Source organism: Bos grunniens, chromosome 13 (genome assembly GCF_055505025.1).
Source record: "Bos grunniens cultivar Pamir isolate PY7600 chromosome 13, Bosgru_T2T1.0, whole genome shotgun sequence".
NCBI classification, from domain to species: domain Eukaryota; kingdom Metazoa; phylum Chordata; class Mammalia; order Artiodactyla; family Bovidae; genus Bos; species Bos grunniens.
In genome coordinates, this window is record NC_141177.1 from 29,171,486 (window position 1) to 29,199,381 (window position 27,896).

Below are 27,896 nucleotides of genomic sequence, written 5' to 3' on the forward strand. Positions count from 1 at the left end.
TTCCTCCTGCGGGCCAGAGCTGGGGGCCACGGGTACCTGGGAATGGAAGAAGGGGTGAGCCTTAGGCTCCGTGGGTGGGTGCTCGGGATCCCAAGAGCAAATACTGTAGGCTGTTTTGGGGTTGCACAGAAAGCTGATCTGATCCAAGGCATGGGGCACACACCCCCACCTTACCTGCCTGGGGAGAGATCTGAGGGGAGTCAGAATGGAAGTGCTCAGCCAGAGAAGAGAGCCGGCCTCAGAAGGCTGGTGATCCTCTCTTGGCTCTGGGTGGAGCCAGTCTGGTACAAAGGGGAATCTGAAGGAAGATTTGGGATCCATAAACCTGAGGAGCCCTCCCCCATAGAATGCAGACAAGCTGCAGGGAGCTGGAAGTCAGATCCGACCACCTCTCATCCAGGAAATCAAAGGAGGAGGGGAGAAGTATGGCCCGACCCTTCTAGGGAGAAGATGGGAGTGGGGTGAAAAAAGTCCAGAGGCGAGGCCGGGCAAGATGAGACTGGGGTTTGGGGTTCTGTTTCAACACCATGGACAGCGGCCCCCGCTGCCTGTGGGGACGCGCCTCAGTTGTGTTAGAGGCTGCAGTCAACGCAGTCTCTGCCGGCTGCCCTGCGTCCCCCGCCCTTCACCCCTGCCAGCAAGCATCAGGCCTGGGCTGGCTGTGGCTGGGAACCCAGCAGGCTTGGGATTTTACTGGATGTTGGGCTGAGGGAGGCAGTTTGCACCCCATGCAAGGGAGAAGGGCCACTCCCGACTCTAGCAAAGGGCAAGGAACTGCAGCTGGGATGGGCCCTATGGGACAGCCATCCTGGCGGATTGAGGACCCGCGTGGAGAGGCGGGGGGAGCGCACAGCAGCCCTGAGTGCCGGCCCTGGTCGCTTTTGCTGCCCTGGGGCTCCTGCAGTGCTGGAGAGGGCCAGCAGGGAGGGACAGGACCTCATGTCCAAGGTGGGAGGGTCAGCAGGCTCTGCTCTGAGGCAGATGGCACAGGGGTTGTGTGGGCCTGAAGAGGGGCCTGTTGGCCGGGCCTGGGCCTGAGGCTCCCTCACCGTCTGCACTGAAACAAAGGCCAGCGGGGAGGCCTGAGGAGGTCTGGCTTCGGGGAGCCACTGGTCCTTGGCCTGAGAGGTTCGAATGAGGCTCAGCCCTCAGGACTCTAAGGACAGGGTGTGAGTGAGGCCTTGAGGTGTTGCCTGTGAATCCGCGGCCCGTGGGCCCCGGACGAGAACACCCCACCCCACAGACACAGCAAGGAGAGTGATCTTTGATGGGGTGTCTGTCTATCTCCCTCCTCCAGATAACTACCCAGTGGGCCGCTCCGAGCTCTGGGCTCCCGAGCCTTCCTTTCCTGTGGGGGCTGCAGGCGCTGTGGGTAGTGACGATGTGCGCCTTATGGGGGGAAAACTGGAAGCGCGAACCTGCGGCGCAGGCCGTGCGGAGGTGCGTCTGCGTGTGAGACCAAGCCGTGTGCAGCCGAGGCGTGGTTGCTGGTTGTCAACGTGCACTCAGAGGGGCTGCGGCCGCGGGGCTTCAGGAGGAGCGTTCGCGTGGGTGCGGGAGGGGCACGGGAGGGTCCTGGTGTGTGTGTGGATGAGAGAGACACGTTCCCGTGGGTAGACGTGCGGCCGCGGGGCGCCGGGGACGGTCGAGGGCGCTCGAGGGCGGCGTCCGTGTTAACGGAAGAGCGCGCGGAGCTCGACACGGCGAGTGTGCGCGGGAGGCACCGGGCGCGCAGTGCGTGTATGCGCGTGTGCGCGGCGCGCGTGCCCCGCAGTTCTCAAGGACACCTCGGGGAGGCGGCGACGGAGCCGGTGTCCGGGTGACGTCACCGCGCGCCCCAGTGATAATCGCCCAGTGCCCGAGCCGAGCACGGATACGCGCGGGGGCAGCTGCGGCGGCGGCGGGCGTGGGACAGTCGCTCCTGGGCCGGCCCGGGTGAGCAGGAGCTGGGCGCCCGCCGCGCTGAGCCCGTTGACGGTCGGCTCCCAGCGGGCCCGTGGAGCTCAGGGACTTCCTCGGCTCCTTTTGCGGCGTCCCCGCGCTCTCCGCCCCGGGCAGCCGCGTCCGGGGCCCGCGAGGCGCGCGGGGCCCGAGGAGGAGGCGGAGGCGGCGGAGGCCGAGGAGCGACAGGAGGCGGCTGCAGCTCCCGCCTTGGACGGGTAACTGCGCTCGGGGCCGGGCCGGGACAAGTCCCGCGAGCGCCTTCTCCGTGTCTTCCCGGCTTTCTCTCCACCAATGGCTCGAGCGTCTCGCGGGTACCGGCGCGTGGGGAGGGTGAGCTCGCTGGGCTGTAAAAAGAGACTGGCTTTCCTTTCTGAGCATCGAGATTTTCTTTTAGCCGCTTTCGTAACGCGCTCGCTGGTCGTGCCGGGTGGGGGCTCTGCGGGGGAGGTCGCTGCGGAGAAGCTCGCACCGCTTTGCCGGAGCGGGCACCGCACCCCTCGGCGGCCCGCGCCAGGCGGCCGGGCGCGCACTCGCTCGCTCACCCTGTCGCCTCCAGCGCCTCCTTGCCCGCGATTCCGCGGGGTGCCAGGTTCCGGGGACGCCCGAAGGGCTTGCTTGGGCCCCCTCCCTGCTGCGGAAGGGGAAGAAGAGTGGGCTCTTCGGAGTTGGGGGCGGATCCAGGCTGGAGTCCGAGGAGGCACAGTCGGCGTAGCGCAGCGCCCCCGCCCCGCGCGCCCCGCGGCGAAGACGCCGGAGCGTTCGCGCCCTTCGGGCAAGGACCCACCGCGAACCGGAGCCGCTGCCCCGACCCGGGCCGGGCCGCTCGCCGCCCGCTGCAGCCCTGAGGGCCCCTCTGCGTGTTCACAGCGGACCTTGATTTAATGTCTATACAATTAAGGCACGCGGTGAATGCCAAGAGAGGCGCCTCCGCCGCTCCTTTCTCATGGAAATGGCCCGCGAGCCGGGCCGGCGCGGTGCCCCTCCCGCGGGAGGAAGGCTAGCCCGGCCCCCGGCGGCCCCTCGCGCCGCGGACAAATCCGGCGAACAATGCGCCCTCCCAGAGGGCGGCCCAGCTGCCGGGCCGGGGACCTGGCCGCGGGACACAAAGGGACCCGCACGCCGCGGGCGTTGCGGGGCGGGTGGGGGCGGCCGAGGGGGAAGCCTGCGGCCCAGACGAGGCTGCGGCCACGTGTACCCGCAGAACAGAGCGTCCAGAGGGCAGCGAGAATCGGGAAACAAAGGGAGGGTCCGCGGGGGGCGGCAGAGTGGGGGGTGGGCGCTGGCGGCAGCGGCGGTGGGGGACTGAGAGCGGTGAGGAGTCGGCGGCCGCGCGGGCTGGGTTTGGGGAGGTCAGGGCCACCCCGCGGGCTGGTCGGAGCGCTGTCCGCGGTGCTGGCGGCGGGTGGCCCCGCGGGACAGGAGCGCCACGGGCGCGGGGCCAACAGTGTCCCGAGGGCCACTCGCCCCAACCGCGGCGCGCTGGGCAGTTGCCATGGCTACGACGGAAGGGGTGAGATAGGGCCTGAGGTCACTGCAAAGTCTGTCCTTCCTCAGTCCACTGGGCCACGGGGTGGGGGTGGCCCTTTCTGAGCTCCTGGAACGGCTTCCACACCTCAAGGACATGGGTCAAAATGAGGAGGGACGGCAGTTTACACCCAGGGCCAGCCAGGGTCGAAAGGAGGGAGATGGATGTGCCTGACCGCATGGCGCCCCAAACCTCTGGACTGTGCGGGACCGAGGCACGTGAGGCTCCGCAGCCCCGGGGAGAAGAGACCCCTCCCCCACCATCTGCAGCCGCAGTGACACCCACTCAGGTTTGCTGCAGGCATTTTTTTTCTGTCTTCGGAGCCAGCGCCACCTGCTGGCACCCTAGCCTGCGCGCGCCTTGGGCTCCTGTGCCCCTCTCAACCCCAGGCGCCCCCATCCTGACAGCATCTTGGGTCACCCCTGGGGCAGACGGTCCTCTCCGGCCAGGCCCGTGTGCCCCGTTTCCCCTCCGGTGAGCCCCCAGGCCTGGCTCTGCGGCTGCTTGTTTCCTCTTAACCGGGTGAGGATGCTCCCCTCCAGCCAGGCTCCAAGCCTGGTCAGGAGCCCTGGTCTCCCTCATTTCTCCCAGCCCCCAGACTCCAGGCCGGGAGCAGAAAATCAGCACACAAGGAACAACTTGGGTTTCCAGCTGTGGGCCCTCCATGCGGAACCACCCCCCCCCCCCACCCCCCTGCAGCTGCAGAACAAGGGTACATGCCTCCCCTGCAGCTCAGCCCTCCAGCCCAGCCCTGAGACATGGGAGCAGGAGCCAGGGGCCTCCATCTGCCCCACAGCACCACATCAGGGTCACTACAGAGCCCTAGGACAGGGTCCTCTGATCTCCTGCCCCCTGGAGGACAGGAAAGGCCAAGAGAACCGCAGACCGACAGTGGCGCAGCACGGCTGGTCCCTTCTTCCCTCCTCTGTGAGGGGTGCACACACAGCATCCCCAAGGGCCTCTGGTCAAGGGGGAAGGAGGAGCCCAGCAGGGGCCTCAGGGTAGCCCTAGGTCTGGGTGTCCCCGCTAGGTGTGGAAGGAGGCGGGGGCCTTGTCCTGTCTGAGCTTTCTCTTGTGGCTGTATCAGGGGACAGCTTGCACCTTCTTCCTGAGGGAGCAGCCCCACGTCCCTGGCTGTCTGGAGCGGGTATCGGCTGGGCTCTCTGCTTGTTTACTTCCCTTCCTGGGGCCGTGGCTCCTGACCAGAATGGACCTTCCAAGTGGTTCGCCAGGTGTGGGGGACACCTCAGCATATTCCTCAGGCTGGCCAGGATCCAGTGGGAGGCCTCAGGAAGAAGCTTGGGGCTCTGCCCCCCTAGAACCCTCCCCTAAAGGAGGTCTGAGGTCACAGTATGCCTAAGCTCCAAACCCCCAGCAGGTCCGTGGTGCTAGGGGTTCTCAGGACCTCTGCCGGGCTGGTGGTGCCGGGCCGGGCTACTGCTGCGTGACAGCCGCAGTGCGGGGAGGGCCACGTGCTGCAGGACAGAGCCAGGCCTGCGCCCTGCACCCCACAGAGCCCTGCGGGTCTGTGTTCAGCCTCCCTGCCCACACACCTGCACATGGACCCCTGACCCCACTCTTGGGGAAGAACTGGGCCCCCGAGCTCCTGGCCAGTGCCTGGCCCACAGGACACTCCCTGCAGAGGTCCAAGGAGTCACCCTGGGGACCACAAGCTTGTTTGAGTACTCAAAACATGCCTGCACTGGGGCTGGTACCAGCCTGGGTCCAGGCCAGGACACGCTCTAGCAGATGGCCAGGGACCCCCTCTACCCCATGATGGGTCTGCCCAAGGATCCAGCCCTGTGGAAAGGGCTTTTCTGCTTTGAATGAAACCTAATAAACACCAAGTCTGATGCTGCCTGTCCACAGCAGCCTCCAGACACCCCTGGGGCACCCCCCGCCCCCAGGCACTCCAGCATAGCCCACTCTGATGCGAGGCCAAGCAGCAGTCAGCCCAGGCCAGACAGTCACCTCCTACATGCTCCCTACATGTTCTGCCCTGTTCTGACCCTGCCTCCAGGGCAGGGTGCCCTCAGGTCCAGGTACCCAGCAATCCTCTGCCAAGGCAGAGATCAGGAACCCAGCTCTCCGACCTGTCTACCTGGTCATCTCCTGGCCTGGCAGGGACCCTGAGAGCACAGCTCATCGGCAGCCCAGCCTTCACCCCTGGGCTTCCGGCAGCCAGGTGGGGTGCAGAGCAATGAGTGACAGTCGAGAAGCAGGAGTGGTGCAGGGCTGTTCCCTGGGCTTGCCAGCAGGGAGAGGGGAGGGGGCAGGGTCTGCCGCTGTGTGGGGCCCCCATTCCAGAGGGACTGAGAGGTGGTGGGGTCTTCTCATACACACACACCCCACCACATCCCCTCCACACCCCCACAGGGCTGCAAAGCAGAGATCACAGAATCAGGGCCCCCACACTCAGGCAGGCCCTGCACTCAGCACATCCCTCCCTCCTCAGCTTCACGTCCCTGTTCTTAGCACAGAGAACAAGACCAGTGCATCTCCTGGGGTGGACGACAGAGGGAGCCCTGGGGAAACCAAGGCTCGGCTGACCCCTTGGCTGAGCTGGGGGCATGTTATTTTGGGGGTGGGGGCATGGCCATACACCCCTTGTCCCACTGACATTCCTGCAGCTATCTCCACCTCCACATAGGGACTTGCCTGGCTCCCTGGTGGACATCAGCAGCCTAGACGAGAATGGACACAGAGACCGACACGTATCTGCCCTCCCCAGGTCCACTCCCTGCCCTAGCTGGTGGGCCAGTGCCTCAACACTCACCACCAGGGAGCTTGAGCCAGAAGTGACTAGGGCAAGGCCCACTGTGCTGGAGGATGGGGGCCAGAAGTGACCGGGGCAAGGCCCCCTGAGAAGCCGCTCTGAAGACACTCTGGTGGGGGTGATGACAGCTGAGCCCCAGGGCCAGGGGAAGATGGAAACACACAGCCTCCCCGAACAATAACAGGGTTCCAGGCCCTGCCTCGGGTCCTCAGCCTTGTCCAGCAGGTCCTTTCAGGCTGCCCCCAATTGCCCGTGGGCCACCTGACTCCCCACCCCAGGGTCACCACCCAGTGTGGGACAGCACTCTGGCCTTGGAGCCCAGCCTCATCAGAAGCCCCAGATACTCAAGGAGGGCACTTGGGCTGTCCTGGGGTTGGACCACCCTGGACCCTCCTGCTGAGCGCCGCAAGCTGGGACCAAGACCTGTGACCTGCCCTGGGGAAGACCAGCTCTGTGAGCAATGTGCACCCCACAGGAATGATGACCAACAAGACCAGGCTTGGGACACTCCCAGCCCCAGGCTGTGCCCTGTCACAGCTCAGAAAGCACAGAGGGCCAGCTCTCCTCAGTGAGTATTGTCTCTGTAGGTCAGGACAGGCTGCTCCACAAAACACACACACACACACACACACACGCACACACACGCACACACACACACACACACACACACGCGGTCTGTGCCCAGCCCACACATGGTCTGGGCCCAGCCCCTTGCAGATTCTGGGACTTACCACATGAGGGCGCCTCTGGGACGCTGCAGGACTCTGCGGCAGCGTGTGAGAGCCGAGGGGCGCACCTAGACGCTTTCCTTCATTCAACAAACATTTCCGAGTCCGCTGTGGGGGACCAGGCCACAAGTGCCGCCAAGGTCTGGGACGGGACCCTGATGGGTAGAGAGGGAACCTGACAGGAGCTGAGTCTGCAACAGACAGAGCAGGAGCCTCTTGATAACAGCAGGCAGGAAGTCAGACCCTCAGTCATCGGCCACGACCAGTCTCAGGCCTCACCGAACTCTTTAACCTCTCTGCACCTTGATTTACTCATCTGTGGCTGGAGGGTGAGCTCAGACACGTTCACTCAGTAAATCGTCACCATCACCACAACAATCACCACCACCGTCATCTCCACCATCATCACCTTCAATATCAGCAATGGCAGCACCATCACCATCAGGGCCCTCACAGGATGAGGTCGTTCAAACACCCTCTTGCTTGTCCTGCTTTCCATCCTTTGAAGCAGCGGGGGTGGATGAGTGGAATGAAGATGCAGACCCATGGGAACTGTGGCTACCCAGAGGTCACCCATGGCCACTCATAGCACCTGAAAGACCCACGTGCTCCTAGGAGAGTGGCCGCATGCTGAGGACACAGGAGAGGCGGTGACAGGGTGAGTCAACAAGCTGAGAGTTGAGTGGTGCCATATGGGGCTCTCAGAGACAGGCCGCTGGGTGTGACGCTCGGGTCCCTGACCCCACACAGGACAGCTCTCACCAGGCCATGGAGGCCGCCACCTTCACTGCCCAGGCAGCCCCAGGCTCAGCTGGCCCTTGGACAGTCTCCAATGTCCTTTCCCCACCATCCTTCAAAATGTCAGGAAAGACCCCTGTCCTGGCACCCAGATCGCATCTTCCCAACCACATCACTCCCAGAGAAGTACAGACCCCACTGCGGGCACACAGCCTGCCTCCTGGTTTAGAACACACAGGGGCTATCCCTCTCAGAGCTTGCCTGTCCAAAGGTCACAGATGATGTCCCAGAGTCCACGGAAGGCCCATTCCCAGGTAAGCCCCACTTCCCCTCACACAGACCACCTGACCAGCTGGAGGGTCAGGCAGGATTCCTGACAAGGCACCCTTGCCCATCTTGAACCACTGTCACCTTACAACTAGCCGTCGGTGTGGCCAGGGCCCATGTGCTTGTGCAGGGGTGTGGATTTGTATGTGTTCATGTCTGTGTGGGTGGGTGTGTTTGTAATGGGTTACGTGTGTGCCCACAATCGGGCACAGGTATTTGCTCATGCACATATCCATGTCCGTATGTCTGGTGGTGTGCACATGTGTGCACACAGGTGTATGTGTGTACAGAGCACAGAGGGCAGCTTGAGGGTTGGAAAGAAGCAGGGCCTTGTGTACTCCTAGGTGCTCTAAATGGAAAGCCCTTCCGCCCTCCCCACCCACTAGATGGCCCTCAGGCCTCAGCTCTGACCCGACCGCCCCAGGGGCAGGTATCCCAGGGCCCAGGTGCTGTTTGCAGTCATTTCCTTATTCCCTCCATCTCCTGAAGCTAAGCTGGCCAACCCTAGGATCCCTCACTGGAAGCCAGAGAGGTCAGATCAGGACCTGTCCAGGACTGCTGGGGTCTGTCTACCTTCCTTTTCAGCCAGGCCCCAACCCCATCCTGGTGCCACCAGGCCACGCCCTTCCACAGTCTGTGGCAGAAAAGCTGTGGCTGGAGGCGAGAGTAAAGCCAGCTCAAGGCCATCCCCTCCTGGGACCCCCAGCCTTGGGCAGGGGGAGGGGGTTGGATGGGCCCAGCCCTGAGCTTTGCTGCCCCCAACTGCCCAGGAGTAAGGCACCGGTGGGGACTGTCCCAGGAAGGCCAGACAGAGCCGAGTGTTTTCTGGCAGCACCTGCATTTACACCCCACCACCCACTTCCAGCACCCCCAACTCCATCACCAGCACCCCCACCTCTTGTGCAGCTGGGATCTGGAGCACTAGGAAGTCCCCCTGTGGCTGGGCCCCACCCCTGGCTCTTCCTGTCCACCCAACCAGCATTCCGCCATCTGCTTACCATCCAGATGTGCTCTGTGGCCCTTGGGGGCCCCAGGGGTAGGTACTGTGTCAACAAGCTTTGAAGGAGGCTAGTGACCAGAGCTCCAGAGGCTGGCTGAATTCCAGGTTCCAGTGACTGCAAGGCTTGGGGACAGTGGGAGGCCCTGGGGACCTGCATGAAGGGACATGTCCACTCCACAGGGTGACATCATTCAGATGTCTGCACTAGGCGTGCACTTGGGTAGGAAGGAGCCCGGATGTCACTGGGGGAGGTGACCAAGGCAAAGGGTGCCATTCAGCAAAAATGGGTGAGCCACAGGCCCTGGCCCCTCCCTGGAAAACTGTACTTCTGGTGGGACTGACCCAGGGCTCAGGCATGAAGCACGGGGCCTCATCTACCAGGGTCACATTGGAACCTTTGTTGCAGCTGTCTTCACAGTGGGTGTGGGCGGTGAGAGGCTGCCCAGCCTGCTACCATGGTGGGGCACCGAGGGCAGTCATCACTCAGGACCCCTTGGATGATGGGCCTCCCGCAGAGCTGGCGGCCAGTCTCACATGAGCAAGGGGACACTGCAGTTCATCCTCCAGTGGGATGGGCCCTGCTGAGCACCTGCTGGCCCACCCTGGACCCTTGTCCCTCCCTCTGCCACCGGGGGGCCCTCCCTTCGCATGGCCCTGGGACAGCAATTGCCAGAGGAGGCCACTGTGGGGCCAGCCACCTGGCGAAGTCTGTGAGATGAGCCAGAGGGGTAGGAGTTGGGGGTGGGGTGGGAGGTCATCATCCACAGCAATGGTGGGGGAGGGGAGGCCCGGCCAGGAAGCACCCCCTCCTCCCCCGAGATGCTGCCAAGGACACTGTTGTGTTGACAACCAAACGGGGCCCAGCTGTGTCCACTCACTGACACCTGATGTGCTGCAGTCCAACACATGAGGGCATCTGCTGAGAGCTCCACACAGACTTCCCACAGGGCGAGAACACACACACAACCTGTGCACACATGCAACACACATATACAGCAATACCTACCTATACATACACATGCATGTGTCTAATGCACATATCTACACACAGATACATGCATCACACACCTACACACATATACAACACAGTCTACCTGTATACACACACACAGCCCACACATACAACACATATCTACACACACACATATACACCATAAACACACACGCAACCCTACGTGTGTGTGTATGTGCTGAGTCGCTTCGGTCATGTCCAACTCTTTGCAACCCCATGGACTGTAGCCCTCCAGGCTCCTCTGTCCATGGGGATTCTCCAGGCAAGAATATTGGAGTGGATTGCCATGCCCTCCTCCAGGGATCTTCCCCAACCCAGGAATCAATCCCCCATCTCCTGCATTGCAGGTTAAGTTCTTTACGCCTGAGCCACTGGGCAAGCCCAACCCTACACGTACATATGACATATACACACAACACATACCCACACACACACATATACAATACATACCTATGTACATACACACGACCTTCCACACACATATACAGCACACATGCACACACACAACACACACAAAACAGGCACACCTGTCTACAACACACATGTGTATGACACATCCGTACAAACGCAGTAAGCAAATGACCAAGGAAGTGGGGCAAAACACTACCAACAAGCAAATCTAGGTAAAAGGTGTCCTCTGTTCTCTTCTTGCAGATTCTCTGTAAACTTGACATTATTTCCAAATTAAAAGTTTGAGAGCAAAGAATGTGGCTTCCTTGCGAGCCCCGCACGGGCCCCAGCCCCTAGGAATGTGCCTTTCTGAGCAGCCTTCTCAACCCAAAACCAGGGCTCCTCTCACAGCACCTGGTACCTCCCCATCTCCAGGTGCCTAAGCCCTGTCCCGAGGGCTGGCAAGTCCCCCAAAATAGCAAAGGGGAGTCAGGCCCTCCCCTGCCCCTTGGAGCAGCTCTGCCCAGGGACCCAGATGTCTGGGGGCTCATCAAGCCCACCCTCCTGACCGCTCTACCTAGACTGAGAAATAGTACTTGCTCCCCCTCAGTCTCTCCCACCAAACCAGGGGTGGGGCTGGCCACATCTGCCCTGGTGATGGCCGAGGCCACCACTATCCCAATCCAGGCAAACCGTCCCAAGTCAGAGGGCCGGCTGAGGGAGTCCTCCTCCCTGGTTGAGCTGGCAGCAGAGCCGACACGTGGCGGGGAGGGGCACTGCCTGGGCAGGACACTTGTCCACAGCACTGCACCTTGGGTCCCCAGCCTGTCAGGCCCGTGCCAGGGAGGGTCCCTTTTCTCCCCTCCACCTACAGAAGTCCCTAATTTCCAAGCTAGTTAAGCAGGGCTGAGGTGACATGGCCCTGAGCTCACAGCAGGGGCCATCCACCAGCCCCTCATCTCCCTTCCCCTCCCAGACCCCCAAGGGCACACCGCCTGGTCACATGAGAAACCATCACCCAGACTGCCAGCCTGCAAAAGCCGAGTGGTCCATGCTGGAGGCCCAGCCATCCTGCTCCTGCACCCTCCCAGCTCCACACCCACCGGGACCCTCACCCCACGTCACCATAGGTACAGCTTGTCAAGCACCTGGTTGCTCCGAGTTGCCCTCAGGAAGACCCCCACCAGGGGTGGGTCTGAGGCTGACACTGCGTCCAGGTAGCACTAACCCTGCACCTGCTGCCCGGTGGAGGGATTCCCTCCACCTTCCCCACACCCTCCTCTAGGGGCCTCTCCAGAAATAAGAACACGGTCTACCAGTGATGGCTCAGCTGAAAAACATTCCCCACAGGATCCATCCAGTTGCTGCAGTGAAGACGGGTGGGACAGCTGCTCCAATTCCTTTAGAACACGCTGGTTTCGGGAAAAAAGTTGATCATGCAAATCTCAAGTGACTCCAGGATATGGGAGGAACCAGCATGTGTGTGTACGTGTGTGTGTGTGTGTGTAGGGGGAGGAACCAGCATGTGTATGTGTGGGAGGGCAATTTGCACATAGGGCCCAGGAGCCCAAGGGGCTCTGCTGGCTGCCGGTGACGTGAGGACCCACGCGTGGGCCTGGGCTCTGGATCTCATCTCAGTTGAGCTCTTGCTTCAGCTCAGCTCTTGCCTCCCCATCCTGGAGATCTTGGATGGCAAGGAGCCAGAGGGGCAGGACCCCACCAAGGGAGAAGCCACCTGCAGGCTGAGCTCTCTGCGGACCAGCCCGTGAGGATGGGGTCTGCAGTCAGACCCTCCGAGGAAACCTCTGGAGCCGGAGGGACTGCGTGGAGCACACTGGGCAGATGAAACCCATCATGGAACTCCTGCATGGCAGGCTTCTGGGTGGACAGAGGGGGGACAAGGCAGGCTGACGAGCTGGGTGTGAGGGAAGAGCTGCCACCAGCAGCCCTTTGAAAGCAGGATGGGACATGGTGATTATGCACATCCCCGCAAGCCCTCCCACACCTGCATGTGTTGCCCTCCTCGGCACGTTCAGTCCCAAGTGTCCACAAAGCCAGCAGGGTGGGGGGGACACCCTCAGAGCCAGTCAGCAGCCGAGCCTGCCCTGGCCTCTGCCACTGAGTGCGGGAGCCGGTGGACACCCCAGCACAGTGCGGCCGTTGGCACATTGCTCACCGACCACGTGCTGAGCCAGGAACTGCATGCTTTCTGAGGCTGCCCGACGACTGAGCACACGTGAGACATGGCAGCAGATGCGGGGGACACACGGGCCTCTGGAGAGTTGAGTTAACCGGCTCTGCAGTTAAAACGTTAACTGGTAGAAGAGGGCGAAGAATGAAGTGACAGAAGACTTGCTAAATGGGTATTGTTTATTAAGGCTTGTATTCTTCTAGAGAAAGTTATCCGATGTCATCCGAGACTCCGCACAGGCGGTAACGATTCAAAGAAAGTGACACGTTCTAAATACAAGTCTAAATAAAACAGTTTGCACTGTGACTCGGAGGGCCTGTCGAGTACACAGTTTTCAGAAGCACCTGCATTCTGCATGGGAGGCCCTTTGCTCGAATCGTGTGCAGTGAGCGTGAAGGCAGGCATGCACGCCACGTTCATGCTCTAACTCCCATGGCGAGTTCTTCAGTGGCCCCTCATTCCATAAAACATGACAGCAAATTAAGTTTCTGAAAGATTTGTTGTTTTACCCATTCAACAGGATAAAAGAACATATAGACCCCACAAACTGAACTTTACAACCGGCAGCATCATCCATCACACCCCTCTGGACTACCAGATCTCACATTTAAAGCTCAGTATGATCGGTATAAAAACGTGAAACAGCTCGAGGACTCTCCAGTGAAAAAAGGGGGAAGTCAAATGGTCTGCACACAGAAGGAACCCCTCCGCGCCCAGCCGTGGTCACCTCCAACCAGGAATACAGCAGACCCCAGGCACACACGGAGGCAGGAGGCAGGTGCTCCAAGGAGAGCAGGTTCACCAAACTTTTGAAAAACTGAAATTTATCCTTCTGCCTAGTAGATGTCAAATGGGCAGATGAGCATCTCAGACAGATAACAGAAGAAATGGCAAAGCAGCCGAACAAGTCGGTCATCAGCCTGTGGACTTCAGCATCTTGAAGGGAAGCAAATTTAAAACACAACACCAAAATGGCAGACAACTCATGGTGTCTTATGTTCAGTATTAAAGCAAAAGGGGTGAGAGACAAAAGGTCTCACATAAAGATGTTAAATGACTGTGAATATAAGAATAGGAACATAATGTTCCCCCCAAATAATAAATCTTTGGGATGAATTAAGTTTTTGTTTTTAAGAATACTTAACATTTCGCGTTAGGTCAGTGTGATTGATAAGCTGACAAAACATAGTCCTTTATTAGTGAGTTCTACAATACTATATGATACATAGAAAAAATACAAATGAATGCAGATTCATCTGGGCGAAAATAAACTACAAAGGACATAAAGATGTGAGCAGGCGAGCACTGCATGAAGCCAGCAGAGCCGCCGCCGGGAGACAGCACCAGGCACACGCCCTCCAGCCGCGCAGCCCCACGTCAGACCAGACGGCACGAGAGCCTGCTGAACCCTCACTGCTTGTTTCGACTCTGCCGTTCCTGTAAGGAAAGGGGAGAGTGTAACACACGGGCCTCCGCGCACACAGACAAGGTGCCTCCAGGTCCAGGTGCTGTGGCCAGATGTGGACCCTGCTCCCTGCTTGGCCACCACCCACGGCAGCTCGAAGCTTCGGCGTCCTGGCCACTTGGGCCAGGCACCTGACAACTGCCAACATGCGGTGACACCTGGGAACGGAAGGCTCCTCTGGCCAGTTTGCTTCCTACTGCCCACAGGACCACCTTTCCCAGGGCGGGCGTGTGAGTAGCCTGTGAACACAGTGCCAGCCCTCCACGTCCCCATGTCCGCCCGCCTGCTGAAAGCCATCTCAGCCTCTCCTTACGATATGCCACTTGACTCGACTGCAAATATGGCAACGTTTCCCGCCGCCCCCCCACCCACTGCCCCTCTCGATAGGATGAAGCTGGGAAAGGACCCTGCTGGCCAGAGGCTGGTCAATGACACAACACCCAAACAATCAAGAGTCACTACACACTACAGTATAATGCAGTAAAAATACTCTCTTTTTTAAAAAAAAAAAAAAACAACACTCTTTTGCTAAAACTGACCTCACGTACCTTCAGGTTAACAAGACCCCAATTCCCTGGTCCCGCATGTCCCCACCCAGGGCTGGTCAACAGCAGGAGCACCTGCCATACTTTTCATACTGTCCCCTTGTCCCGAAAAAGCCCCAAAGTATGTGGGTGAGCAGGCAGGCTAGTGGACAGCTACGACTCCAGGAATTAACTGTGCCTCCCCACCCTGAACTCTGACCTGCAAATGCTAGGAGTTGTGTGTCCTGCACCCTCCTAGAAAGAGCCCAGCTCCTGCCCCTCCTGGACAGCAAGGCCGGACTCTCTTCTGAGTTCAAAGTGGCTGCGGCTGACGTGATGCTGACAAGGGCGGGCTCCTCCCACAGCCCCGACTCCTCTAACCATGACAACGACCACCACCTTGAGACTGGAACAGCCTCTTCTCAGACCAAGCCCAACAGAGGCCAATCGCTGCCTCCTCAGCAGAGGCTCAATCCTGACCCTCCATCTCTGCCCAGTTTTCCATGGAATCGCTATGTCTGCAGAGCTGACCGCGGGCCGCAGCCAGTCTGGTCGTATGAGGAACTCTCCAGCTTGATTCTGTCACTTAAAACCTGCACTATTTTAAGCGCCCTAGGGAGTAGCCATCTCTAGATTTAAAGCCCAGAGGCTTGCACGCCTGGGTCTGATCCAGCTGCCACGAGACCAGGTGCTTCCCAACAAAGCCAGCCCGCTTTCAGATGGATAGCTGAGATGCAGGGCAGTGGCACGCCCGTCCAACGGCAAGTGCATCTTACCTTTCAACACAACACGTCTCTAAGCATCACAATCATTTCAAACACCAGCTGATAAACAAAAAGACTACCTGAGAATCTCCAGGGTGGGCTTCCTGGTGGTGGTTGCCCTACCAGCAAGCTCAGAGGTTACGAGGAAGAGCTGCTTCCACCCACATCTTTTTTAAGGACACACCCAATTCTTGCCAGGAAATCAGCGCCAGCTGCCAACTCCAGAAGGAACCACAGGGACAAGTGTCCTGGTAGATGTTTGTGGGGCCGAGACAAGACCCACCCACACTCTTCCACAGCCCACCGAACCCAAGAGAGGCCTGACATCTCTCTAGGACAGCAACGGGTTGGGGTTCCAAGACGGGAATTAACCTAGCACTGACCCCTGTGAACAAAGGTGGCTGGCTCATGGTGCCTGCTTCTGCAGTACCCCTGCCCCAGGGGGAGGGACAGCCCAGGGAAGCCTCCCAGCAAAGCCAGAGGACAGCCCTGCTGAAGAGGCTCCCAGAGGAACAGCTGGAAGCCATGGGCCCCACGGGTCTGGGCTCGGGTGGCTCCTCCGTCTACCTGTTCCCGACATGCAAGCACATGACCACGAGGCAAGTTCCAGGACAGAGGTACCTCACACAGCCACCAGGGCAGGGCAGAAGTCTACCCCTCGGCTCACTACACCCATCAGAACCAAGGGCCACAGCGCGTGAGACACACGCAGAGCCAGCATCTGGTCACCAGGGGCCTCAAGTCTCCTGAGTAAGACCTACATCCTATCCAGGCAAATTCAGCATCTCTGCGTTTCATTTCATACCCGTTTCACACTAACTGAAAGGAAACAAGACATCTCTCTTCCGCCCCAAAGAGGCAGTGCGACCAACCTGTTTCCAAAGCTTTGTGGGTGGTCAGTCTGTGTAACTTCCAAACTGCTACCAGCACTGTGCTCTATGTCCTATTTACAAGCCTTTCTGTCAGAAAACTCTCAGGACACTGAATTCCCAGATGGGCAAAGCATCTTTTTTTAAAATAAAAAAAAAACACAGAAAACTATAAAGGATTGAAAATCTACCTATTATCAACTGATATTTCATGAAAGAAAAGACATTTTAATACCAAAGAAGCAGGAAGAATCTCAGGCTCAGCTCTTAACACAATGGCTCTACCAGGTGTGCCAGTGCCCTGTCCTCCCCATTTCTGGGCCGGTCTCCCACCAAGCAGACTCAGCCCATGCGCTGGCACAGGAGGTGGGGACCCACTCAGAGACCAGTTCAAGGGTCTTCTGTTGTGCTTCCAGACACACACACTCCAGTTATGAACTGTGTGCATCCCAATCTCCCCTGCCCACTGCTTATTAGATGGAGCAGATTCATGTTTCCAGGAACTGCAGCATACTGGGTTTTTAAGACAGAATAAAGCAGCAGCCACTTCTAGACTGGAGAGTCCCCACTGCTGAAGGCCACGCCCAGTTGGGCCTTAGTGGGAGCATCTGGCCCAGCAGCCTCGCCTGTCCACCCTGGGGCCACAGAACTCTAAGTGTTCCAGGCTGGACAGAGACTGGGAAGCCCTGTTCTAACGAGTCACCCAAGTCCTCTACAACAGAGGCTGCAACCCATTGTTTCTGAACAATTGGCAAGGACCCAGGTGCTGTGTCAACAGCTGTTCAACGTCCGTGTTGGGCCAGGGACCCCGCCCGGCCAGGCTCACCTTACGCACCACCTCCTCCTCCTCCTGGCGCCTCTCATAGTGTGAGAAGTCGTCAAAGATGGAGGTGCTGTGCCTGTAGGAGGCGATGATCCGCAGCACCTGCCGGGCCTTCTCCAGGGGTACCTCCTGGGTGTCGCGCGAGTTGGTGACCGGCTTGTTGTCATTGTTTTCCAGCCGGATGTGCCGCAGCTGGCTGTTGGGCACGTCCTTCACAAAGATCCACTTCACGTCAAACTTGCCCTTCCACTTGTCCTGGGACCAGACCCCAGCGCTGGTGCCGTAGTCCACAGGCGACTTCATCTCGGCCACCCCGCAGAAATGGCCGCTGCCGTTGACGCTGAAGAGCAGGTAGACCGGCCCCTTGCTGCCCAGGGCGCGGAAGGCACTGTCCAGGCGCCGGTTTCCATGCTCTGTGCTACACCAGAGCGAGTACTTGATAGAACGGTGCACATCATCCTCAGAGTAGCTCTTGATGATGAACACACGCCCGCTCTTCAGGTTCCAGTCAAACTCCTTGGGGTTGTAGCTGTGGGCGGCTTTCAGTTTTTCTAGGACGGGGTGGGACTCTGCGCTCGGGGTCGTGCTGGGCTGGGCGCCCCCGGAGGAGTTACTGTCGCTGCCGGGGCCCCCGGTCTGCCCAAACGCCGCATTTCTGCTACGAGGGGCAACCCAGCGGGTCTGGGGCAGCTGCTGGGGGCCCGTGTGCTGTGGTGGGGCCGGAAGGGGAGGTTGGGCGGGAAGAGGCTGCATGGCTGGCTGGGGCTGGGGGGCCGCCGAGGAGGCTGGAACCTGCTGGGGGGCCGGGGCTTTGGGCACAGGTCCCTTGTTGTCCCAAGTACCAATGTCCATGTTATGTTTAATAGGTGGCGGGGGCAGCACCCCCCCGATGGCAGGCCCGCTCTTGGCCTTCATTTTCGGCTGTGGTTTAGCAGGTTTGCTGGCAATGGCAGCCCATGAGGTCGGCTTCGACACTGGCAGGGGCACATTTGTCCCACCGTTGCCAGAAAGGATGCCTGTCATGGCCACACTGCTGACGACCGACCCTACCGTCTTGACTGCAGAGGTGGTGACGTCCCCAATCTTCAGGCCCACCATGCCCTGCTCCAGGCTGTTCATTCCTGGTGCCTTGTTGAGGGTATCACCATGAAAGCCTGTCTGTCCGTCCACAATCGTGCCACCCAAGGAGCTTGGCGGGTAGGTGTAGCTGTTCCCGTAGGCTGAACTCTGAGCCTGCTGACCCTGAGACCCACTCGTCCCCCAGGCCGAGAAGGCAGGGTTTTCAGGGAAGAAATTAAACCTGTGCTGGTAGATGTTGCTGCCCAATCCCCCAGGCTGCCCAAAAACGGCATCGTGCACGAAGTGGTGGTCTCCGTTACTGAGCTGTCCGTAGGTGGTGAGGTAGGGGATTGGAGGGTCCCCTCCAGTAGACCACGGTGCCTCGTTGAGGGAATAGGGGAATCCGATGGATGGCGGGTAATAGCTGGACAGGTAGGGGTCGGCCATGGAGGGGTAACTGTTACTCTGTGAAAACAAGCACGGGAAGAGTTAGGCCGTGACATGGCAGAGACACTGCCACACCGAGCACGTCCGCTTCAGCGCAGGTGTGAGCAGCACACAACGGGAGCCCGGGCAGGACACAGAGGGCAAACACCCAGACGACCCACGTGGCCACCCAAACACTCAGGACCACTTGTCATGATCATGACTCGAGTCAGGAGACCCGCCCCGCCACTCTACTTTTAAGAGTGACCACTCACAGGAAGCAGCCTGAGGAGCAGGTCTCTGTCCTACAGCAGTAACACTCGAGCAGGACACAGGCAGCACAGGCAGAGTGACGAAGTGCTCGAGAGGCAGCAGGCGCTTCTAACAGCAGCCAGGACGCTCGCTAATGACGCGCCTGGAATGGATACCTTTCCCACTCTCAACCCTCAGGACTCCTGCCCCTGTCAAGGGCCACCCCAGAGACCCCTCCACAGGCTTTTCTGGACATCTGCCTGGACCTCCAACCCTGAGCCCAAAGAGGTCTGGCCCCCTCAGTCTCCACTGTTTCCTGGGCAGGCTCTCAGAGGAGACCCAGCTATGGGGGATGGGCAAGTCTCCCTAGCGTCTCCACATGCCAGGGTCCCCTTTACTGGGAGAGCTGGGCTCTGAACCAGCCCTGCCCGACCCCTCCTGGCACTATGTCCCCACAGGACCACGGGGCACAAGCAGGCTGTGTGCAGTGATCTACAGCACTGGGAACCACATATATATTTTCATTCCCATCTTACTGGCAGCCCAGTCCCACATCAGCCAGATCTCCCTCCAAACTCTGAGAGCAAAGCAGCAGAGTAACAGGTGAGGCTGCTGGGATCAGCAGGGAACCTGCGGCGCCCTCCTCGCTGTGGTCTGCATCCCCTCCCCACAAAGATGGTGCTTCCGTACATGGTGCTTAGGCCAACTGTCCAGGCTCCAGGTCACAGGGCAACTGAGCTGTGCTCACTCCGGGAGCCGGGCTGTGGGGCCGACCAGGGTTCAGGCTGCTCGTGATCACCCCAGCCCCTCGGAAGCCCGCCTGACCGCGGCCTAGGGCTCTACAGACACGCTCCCCAGCTGGGCTCCTGAGACAGCAAACACGCTGTCTGCTTAGTCAGCCATGCAACCCAGGTCAGGAGGCTCAAGCTTACCCGCCAGGGACGTGTGCAGAGACCAAAGGGATAAAACAAACTGCCCACTTCCTCCGAGCACACTAACACCTCTGTACAGCTGTATCACTGGTCTAGTCAAAGGAGCAGTACAGAACAAACTCTTAAGGAGGACTCAGGTAAAACCACCCTGACGACTGCTTTCACACATGAGACATCTAATTATAGCCTCTGTATAATTCAGGGCCTCAAAAAGGGAAGGCTGACAGGTCTTCAAGGCAGAATTAGTCCAGTAATGGGAGAAAAAACACCCCCACGTGTTGGACTCTTAGGACACCTCCTCGTGACCAAATCTAAAGTGATAAACAAAATGGACACTCCAAACAGTATAAACTCAGAGTCGTTGACAGTCAGCCCCAGGCAACCGTTTTTCAAAACCCGAACAGTAAAACACAATAAACCCATAAATTAATTCTATAATTAAGAGTTATTTTATACTTAAAACTTAACCACGTTAGGAAAAAGTCTCTCATTCTCAATGACCAGAATCACCTTTTTAAAAGTTGAAATGCCTGACCCCTATATCCATTTTGTTGAGAAGAAAGAAATTCTGAAATTACTCAAATGCTTTAAGTTTCACAAACGATACAGGGACTCAACCATTACAGTGACCAAAAGACGGGACTGGAGGGGAAACAGAAGGGGAAACAGAAAGGAGCCTCCAGAAGCCCAAGACACACACACCACCTGCGGAGCATGCTGAGGAGCATTCACACAGGGACAAGCCAGCTCGACCTCGCAGGATGGCGTGTGAGAAACAGCGACATGAGGTCTCGAGGTGATGCCATGCTGATCCCACAGTGGAGGAACACCCCCAGCACTTGAGGGGCTCTGCCCACATCTCATCAGAGGACACGACCAACGGCAAAGCTTTCGAAAAGGTTCCCAAATGGGTCTACACTGACTCCCAGTGAATCGGCACTAGCACTCGGAACGAGTGAATTCACACAACATTCTTTTCTTAGGAGGCGAATGTTTCTCATTACACCCAGAACAACTGAATTATTCAAGAGGAAAAGTGAAAAAGGTGACTTTCCCCCTTTCTGTCACCGTCAACACGAGCGGGGATGCTGCTGAGTCTGCCAACAACCAGATGCTCGAGTGAAGACGCTGAGCCCCGGGGGCCCCTCTGTCCACACACTCAGCCCTCTGTCAGCCGGTAGCACTCACACCAAACTCAGAGGCACTGTCTCCAAAACTCTGAGCAGGAATTTTCTGGGTCCTTTCAGTCTTTCCTTACCTTTCAGAGGTAAAAACAGAGAACCGGAAAGCAGGAAGGCCCTGAGAAGGGCAAAGTCAGGATGATCTGGTAGCCCCAGAAAGTGAAAGTCGCTCAGTGTGTCCAACTCTTTGTGACCCCATGGACAATACAGTCCACGGCCTTCTCCAGGACAGAATACTGGAGTGGGTAGCTGTTCCCTTCTCCAGGGGATCTGCCTAACCCAGGGATTGAACCCGGGTCTCCCACATTGCAGGCAGATTCTTTACCAGCTTAGCCACCAGGGAAGCCCAAGTATGCTGGAGTGGATAGCCCATCCCTTCTCCAGGGAATCTTACTGACCCAGGAACTGAACCAGGGTCTCCTGCCTTACAGGCAGACTCTTTACCAGCTGAGCTACCAGGGAATCCCCAGGGCCCCACCCAACGCCTCTCACCCTTGCCCCTGGGCCCCCTACCCCAGCCCTGCTGTCCTTCCCTGTGCTTTCTCTACCCTCATCATTTCCAAAATACTGACTGATGAGTATTTCAAGTTACAGAAGCAGATCCAGAGCTGCTACATAAGGATGCTCCTTGAGGCCACTAGGAAGAAAAACACACCAGAAGCAGGGACCCCGGGCCTTTCTGAGGAAGGCAGACCTACCAAAGCGTGGGTACAAGTCACCTAACTCAACTGACAGGTGTGCTTGTAAATGTTTTCCAAATCATTTGAAGCCTTAAGGCTTCACAAACCAGAAAAACAGTGTCTCCAACTGGCTACCACACACCACGTCTGGGTTAAAAAAAGGTAAGAAAGCATCACAAGGCTGATGGATATGCCCACAACCTCGCCTTAGCAACAGCTCCACAGGTGCACATGCGTACCAGAGAAAGGTCACATAGAAAACCGCTTTCTTTAAACACATACAGCTCATCTCATGTCAACACCACCTCAGTAAAGACTGAGCGCACAGACGGGAAGTGGGCACTCACTGCTCCTGGCCACAGCGATCGCCACTCAGGCCTCCTCATTAGCAGCCTGGAAGGATATAGCAGCAGAGCCCACATCTAGAGGAGGGATTCTTGATGGCATCACAGCCCTGGTGAAGAAAGGAGTGGCACACACAGGACCCATGGACCCTGCTGCATGCTGTGAGAGGTCCTGCTGCTCAGTCCACAGCCTGGCTCTGCCACGGGGCACAGCAGAACCTCACTGGCCCTCACGGTCTGTGTCCCTAATATGAAAAGGCCAGGAAAACTTAGGATCTAAGAGCCCTCCTGAGTGGCATGCTTCCTACACAATTGGGCATTTCTGGACAGTCTACTTTCTATCAAGAGTTTTCTTAACAGAGTCCCTCTTAAGTGATGTGCTGTCTAGTCATCTTGCTGAGAACAGCACATCTTAACATGCAGAATGAAGGGGCTATTTTTTAAGTGTCCACTGACAGCACCAACCTACCCCAGTCTTTCCAATGGCCTCCCCAGAGTAAGACAGCTGGGAGTACTCCACTGACATTGGAAAGTCACCTACTCAAACATCCCTGGTGGTCCAGTGATTAAGAATCCGCCTGCCAATGCAGGGAACATAGGTTCAATCCCTGCTCTGGGAAGATCCCACATGCCACAGAGCAACAAAGCCCGTGCACCACAACTATTGAGCCTGTGCTCTAGAGCCCGTGAGGCACAACTACTGACACCATGTGCAACAACTACTGAAGTCCACACGCCCCAGAGCCCGTGCCCCATAATAAGAGAAACCACTGCAATGAGAAGCCCACACACCGCAACAAAGAGTAGCCCCCGCTTGCTGCAACTAGAGAAGAGCCCACAGGCAGCAATGAAGATGACCCAGAGCAGTCAAAAATAAACTTAAAAAAAAAAAGGAAGCCATCTACTCCTTTTTAAAACATCCTACCTTATGAAATTTTGTTTTAAATGAAGCAACCTCCTCTCCTGATATTTTTGGTTAAAATTTAATACATAACGCTGCTGGAGCAAATCATGCAAGAGAAATAAGTTTAAGTCCGCTCAACTTCCTGCCACGCCTCTGGCTGAAAGGCCATCACAGAGCAGTCCCTTGTCCTGCCGAGAGGAGGGGTGGGTTCTTCAGGATGGGATGGGGTGGGGTGGGGTCGGGTGGGGAGTGTGTGGCCCTCAGCCTCTGTCCTGCCAAGTGGAGCAGGAAAGAGAATGGAGAAAAGCCCTAAGACACTCCAGAGAAGAGCAGACAAGCAAGGAAACAGGCAGCCTAGCTTCATTCCACAGGAAAGAGGCAGAGCCTCATTTTATTTTAAAGCAAACATATACCATGTACTTTAAAAGTGACAGATGTTTTGTTAAACTTGAACTCAAACTGACCTAGTGGTTTTAGACAGGACAACACAGCCCCCCAGAAGACACCTGTGACATTTCTGATTGTCACACGAGATAGCATGCAGATACTAATGACATTTCATGGATGCAGGCCCAGGAGGCTCCTAAACATCCTACAGTGTGCAAGACGGCCGCCCAAACAGAGCACTTCAATCCACAATCCCCTTACCGCCAAGGCTAAGAAAACACCTAAGAGAACGGATGGCTACAACCCATTAGGTACTGCCTTGAGCTCTAGGGGCACCCTGTAGTCCACCCTGCCCACAACTCTGTCAGGAGTCACCTCTTCAACTGTCTAGAGAAAAGTAAGTGAGCAGAGAGGGCAAGCCATCAAGAAAGTGTCCCAGTCAGCAGCGGCGTGAAGAACTCAAAGATGGAGCCTCACTTCAGAGTCCTGCTCTAGCTGCTCCTAGACCAAAATTCCAATCGCTCAGAGCTAAAAAAAAAGTCACTGGAAAGCTTCAGAGAACTAAGTGACACTCCACTTTGTCAAACGCAATGCCATCATTGACCCAGCAATGCTGAGACCGCCCAACTAGAATGCCACATGCCTGCCAGCCACGGTGGGATGTCATCTCCTCCAGAGAGAAGACCAGCTTCACTGCGCTCATGCCCCACCTTCCATGTGATGCTGCTCTTCAAAACAAGCCTTTGTCAGTGTCTTACTTTACCTTTAGTATTTTATAGTCTGCATCTCTGTTGTTCAGGATGATAACATCAGAAATAAGTAGTAAAGGTGTATTTACTTTTTCAAAACTCAGGTGAAATAAATGCAAACATGTTATAAAAAGATAAACTCACCTGGTTTGACTGTCCAGAAAGGTAGGGCTCAAAGTCATTGTCATGAACGGTATCCTTCTGATGCAAAGAACCATTTTGTACTGCAAGAAAATTTGGAACATATTACCTTTGAATTCTTAAAATGTTGCTTTTAATCATGGAAATTGGAAAAAGTCAAGTTTATGTCCATCAACTTCTAGAAATTGCTTTTACTTTAAAAATGGACGCAGACATTCAGAATTGACACGCAGCTAATTAGAAAAGTGATACAAAACTTTCAATAACTTAGGTTACGATTTTTATGAAAATTAATTGGAATTTGGTAGACACTAACAAAAGGGAGGTACAGATGAGATAATGCCAAGAACTTACAACCCGGTTTTGGTAAAGGTGATGCATTCAAAGGTCTTTATATGCCCCGCGAGGAGTGGGAGTGAGGCTGGGAAGCTGTAACTGGACGTCTCTGAACTATTATCTGGCTGCACTCTTACTTTCCACTGTCACCACACTCAGCCAGGAAAAGGAGGGGAAGGTAAAGTGCTGGGCCTTCTCCAATCTCCAAACGTGATAACCCTATTTGGTTACACCCGAGGCACACACATCCCGGTTCAAAATAGTCTATGGAGTAAACATGAAGCGTCACCAGTTTTCCCAGGAGTGAGTTTTAGGGGTGGACCCCAAGCCAGACTATCCCGAGATTACAAGACACTCAAAAGACAGAGGCTTGAACTACTGGAGTAAGGAGCCAGAGTACAGGGCCAAGGGCCAGCCCCACGCCTGGGGTCACAGACAGAAGGGTCGCTCAGCTCCTGGCCTCCTTCCCTTCCCCCCGCCACTACCCTGAGGAAAGAGGGAACTACGAAATTACTCTCCCCGTCGATTTACTTCTTGAAAACTCCCTGTTTTTAACCTGTTTCGTCTCCCCCAGTATCAAAATCCGAAGTTTTCTCTCCCTAAAGCTGAAAAAGGAAAACTCCGCGGTCCTGGCCGCCGCTTCAGAGACCTCTCTCTCTCCCATACACGTGCACCGGGTCTCGGCGAGCGCCGCCCCCTCCGCTCCCGAGCCCCTCCGCCCCGGTCCCTGGCTGCCGTCCCGACTTCGCTCACCTTTATTATCTTGTCCTTTTGTTCTCTGATTCGCCGCAGGCCGGACATGCGAACGGACAGCACCCGGGGAGAAGAAACACAACTTATCCACGAGAACCCCTCCCGGCGGGCGACGAGCTCCGGCCCGAACCGGTCCGTGGCCCCAGACGACGGCGCTCCGGTCCCATGACCCCAGCCCAACCCCGCGACCCAGACCCCGGCTCCGTAAGCGGCCCCCGCGACCCCGCCGCCCGGCCCCGCGACCCCGGTCCCGCTACTACCTGGGGGTCCACGCTGGTGGCCGACATGCTTCATGAACAGCCGGCGCGGCGCGGGGCCAGGGCGCCCGCCGGCTCGGGCCTCCCCGCGAGGCCGGGCCTGTCACCCGAGCTCTCGCGGCCCCGGGCCCGCCGCCTCCTCCCCGGGCACCGGCCGGCCGGGCGGCGGCGGCGGCGCGGCGGCTGCCGGGCGCGCGAGCCGCTCGTGGGCAGGCGCGAGGCGGCTAGCGGGACGGGACGCACTGACTAGGCGCCGACTCCAATGGCGGCGGCGGCAGAGGCGGCGGCGGCGACGGCAGCGGCAGCGGCAGCGGCGGGGACCAGGCGGCGCGACGTCAGCTAGCGCGGGGCAGGCCGGGAGGTCGACGGGCAGCCACGCGCCGCGCCTGCGCGCTGCCCCCCGGCGGGACGGATCTCGCGCCCTGGTCCCAGTCTTGGGCGGCGGGATGGGGCAAGCCCAGTCAGTAACATGGGCATGTCCTGGAGCGCTGCGGGCCCAGCCCCGCAGGTGTGCACCTGTCTGGCCTCGCTACCGCAGCCACAGAGGTGGCAATGATGCGGCTGCACGGCGCGTGCCGGCACAGGTTGGCGCGGATTGTGAGCCCGGTGGCACCCCCTGCGCTTGTCCCTCAGGTGTGAAGAAGAGCAACCCGCGAATGCGAGCATCCACCGAAAGCCACTTTCAGCGGGCTGCAGTCCGCTCTACCCCACACCTCGCCCCAAACGCCCCGCCAACAACCCTCGGAGGGGAGCCCAGGCTCTGAGGTTAGCGGTCCTCGCCCTGGGCTCGGGCCTCCTGAGATTGCCGCCTAGTGAGCGGTCTCTTGGGTCTCCTTGGGGCTCAGCTTATAACCATTTTGCATTTAGATTCTTGACCTCGAATTTCACCACAGGGAGGAAAACAGTTCAGCGCTGCACTTTACCCTAGTCCAGGATCTGCTCAGGGCATTAGAGTCTCTATTCGGGGAATGGAGAGACCCTTCCTGCCCTCCTTCCTGAAGGGACATCACTTCCCATTCATCACTCACTCCCACCCTATCCCACACCAGGCCCCCATCCTGGACACCTAGCAGGCCTCCCAACTCCTGTGGCCCTGCTCCAACATGGCTTCCAGATGGGTCTCTTCTTTTCCAGCTCTGGCATTTGTAACATCTTCCCAAGGCCTAGATCTGCTGAAGGTGAAAGGCCTGGAATGCTGGCTCTCCCACCTTCTGGTGGCCCCAAGTGTCCCTAGCTCTCTGCCTGTGTCTCACACGAGCTTCTCCCTGTGTTGTGTCTCTGAAACTTCCTCTTCCTATGAGGACACTGTCATTGGATTTAGGGCCACCCTAATCCAGTGTGACCTCATCTTAGCTTCATTGTATTTGCACAGACCCTATTTTCAAATAATGCCATACTCACAGGTACCCAATGGACAGGAGTCTGGGGGTTCACTGTTCAGCCAGGACAGGGATCACAAATGATGTCAACTGAAACATTTGAGGTGCTCAACAGGGGCTGAGCTATGGAAGGATTGGCTCCTGAAACTACAGGCCTCAGGTGGTGCAGCCACACCAGCCTGCTGGCCAGGGAAGAGGCAGGCAGGATCTGAGAGCCACGCCTGGACCTACCCCAGACTGCCACCCAGCCAGCTGGAAAATCCGGCAATGGTCCTCACTGATGTTGGGGGGTGGGATAGCGTGAGGATCGCCCAGAGCAGGGAGCAGAGGGTCACCAGAGGCCCAATGTAGAGATTCTGTGGGCCCAGCATAGGGGCTGAGGCCCCCTAGACCAGCCCTGAGGGGAAGCCTTTTCTTCTGGCAAACCAGCGGACACAGGAAGGATGGAGTCACAGAGTCTGGAGCTGGGCTTCCTGTTCCTGGTCAGGCTATGAACACAGTGGGAGAAACTATCCCAGCTCCTGGCACAGGGAGGGGATGTGGGGGCCTTAAGTGGTGGTGACCAGCTCAGGCTTAGGAGCAGACTGGGAACTCTGGAGAGAGGGTGGCCTGACCCCAGGATCTGTGCTGGGACCAGCCAGCTCTCCCCACTGCCCAGAACACTCTGCTCCTGCCCTCCCCCACCTGACCTCTGGTCACCCTTCAGCTTCAGGGAGGAGCCACGTCCACGCAGGCACGTGACTCAGGTTTCCTGCCAGGAGGTCCAGCAGAGAGAACCCACCATATACTGGGCCCCCCCAGGCACCCCCTCCCTGCCATACCTGACTGGGATGGGATTGTCTAAATGTTTCTACAAATGATTTTAAAAGGTTTGATTTTCTATTTATTTCAAAGGCACATAAGCCCATGGTTAAAAACCTCACCTAGAACTTCCTCAGCAGTCCAGCGGTTAGGACTCAGTTCTTTCACTTCTGTAGCCCCGGTTTCTATCCCTGATGGGGGGAACTAAGATCCCACAAGACATATGACACTGCCAAAAA

At 57.8% G+C, this 27,896-nt stretch overlaps 1 protein-coding gene across 3 annotated transcripts; it reads right to left on the reverse strand.

Annotated features, from left to right (window-relative positions):
* Positions 1-12,796: 12,796 nt before the first annotated feature.
* YTHDF1 (YTH N6-methyladenosine RNA binding protein F1) lies at positions 12,797-25,811 on the reverse strand. Of its 3 annotated transcripts, XM_086331057.1 has the most exons (5): positions 25,481-25,811; positions 25,221-25,245; positions 24,135-24,214; positions 17,080-18,600; positions 12,797-14,068 (listed from the first exon to the last, which is right to left on the reverse strand). In XM_086331057.1, exons 1-5 carry the CDS (start codon positions 25,505-25,507, stop codon positions 14,042-14,044), a joined length of 1,680 nt encoding a protein of 559 aa, XP_086187183.1. In that variant the 5' UTR covers positions 25,508-25,811; the 3' UTR covers positions 12,797-14,041. The 3 variants fall into 3 exon arrangements, with proteins under 3 accessions (XP_086187183.1, XP_086187184.1, XP_086187185.1); XM_086331058.1 differs by lacking the exon at positions 25,221-25,245 and having other exon boundaries at positions 25,481-25,810; XM_086331059.1 differs by lacking the exons at positions 25,221-25,245; positions 25,481-25,811 and adding an exon at positions 24,999-25,180.
* Positions 25,812-27,896: the final 2,085 nt, after the last annotated feature.

Coding starts and splice junctions, on each gene's coding strand:
- YTHDF1 (XM_086331059.1), bottom strand. CDS start 25,131: ATGGGAGAGAGAGAGGTCTCTGAAGCGGCGGCCAGGACCGCGGAGTTT. Junction 24,215..24,998: donor AAACAGGGAGTTTTCAAGAA/GTAAATCGACGG, acceptor ATTTTCTTGCAG/TACAAAATGGTTCTTTGCAT. Junction 14,069..17,079: donor AGGAGGAGGTGGTGCGTAAG/GTGAGCCTGGCC, acceptor CTTTCCTTACAG/GAACGGCAGAGTCGAAACAA.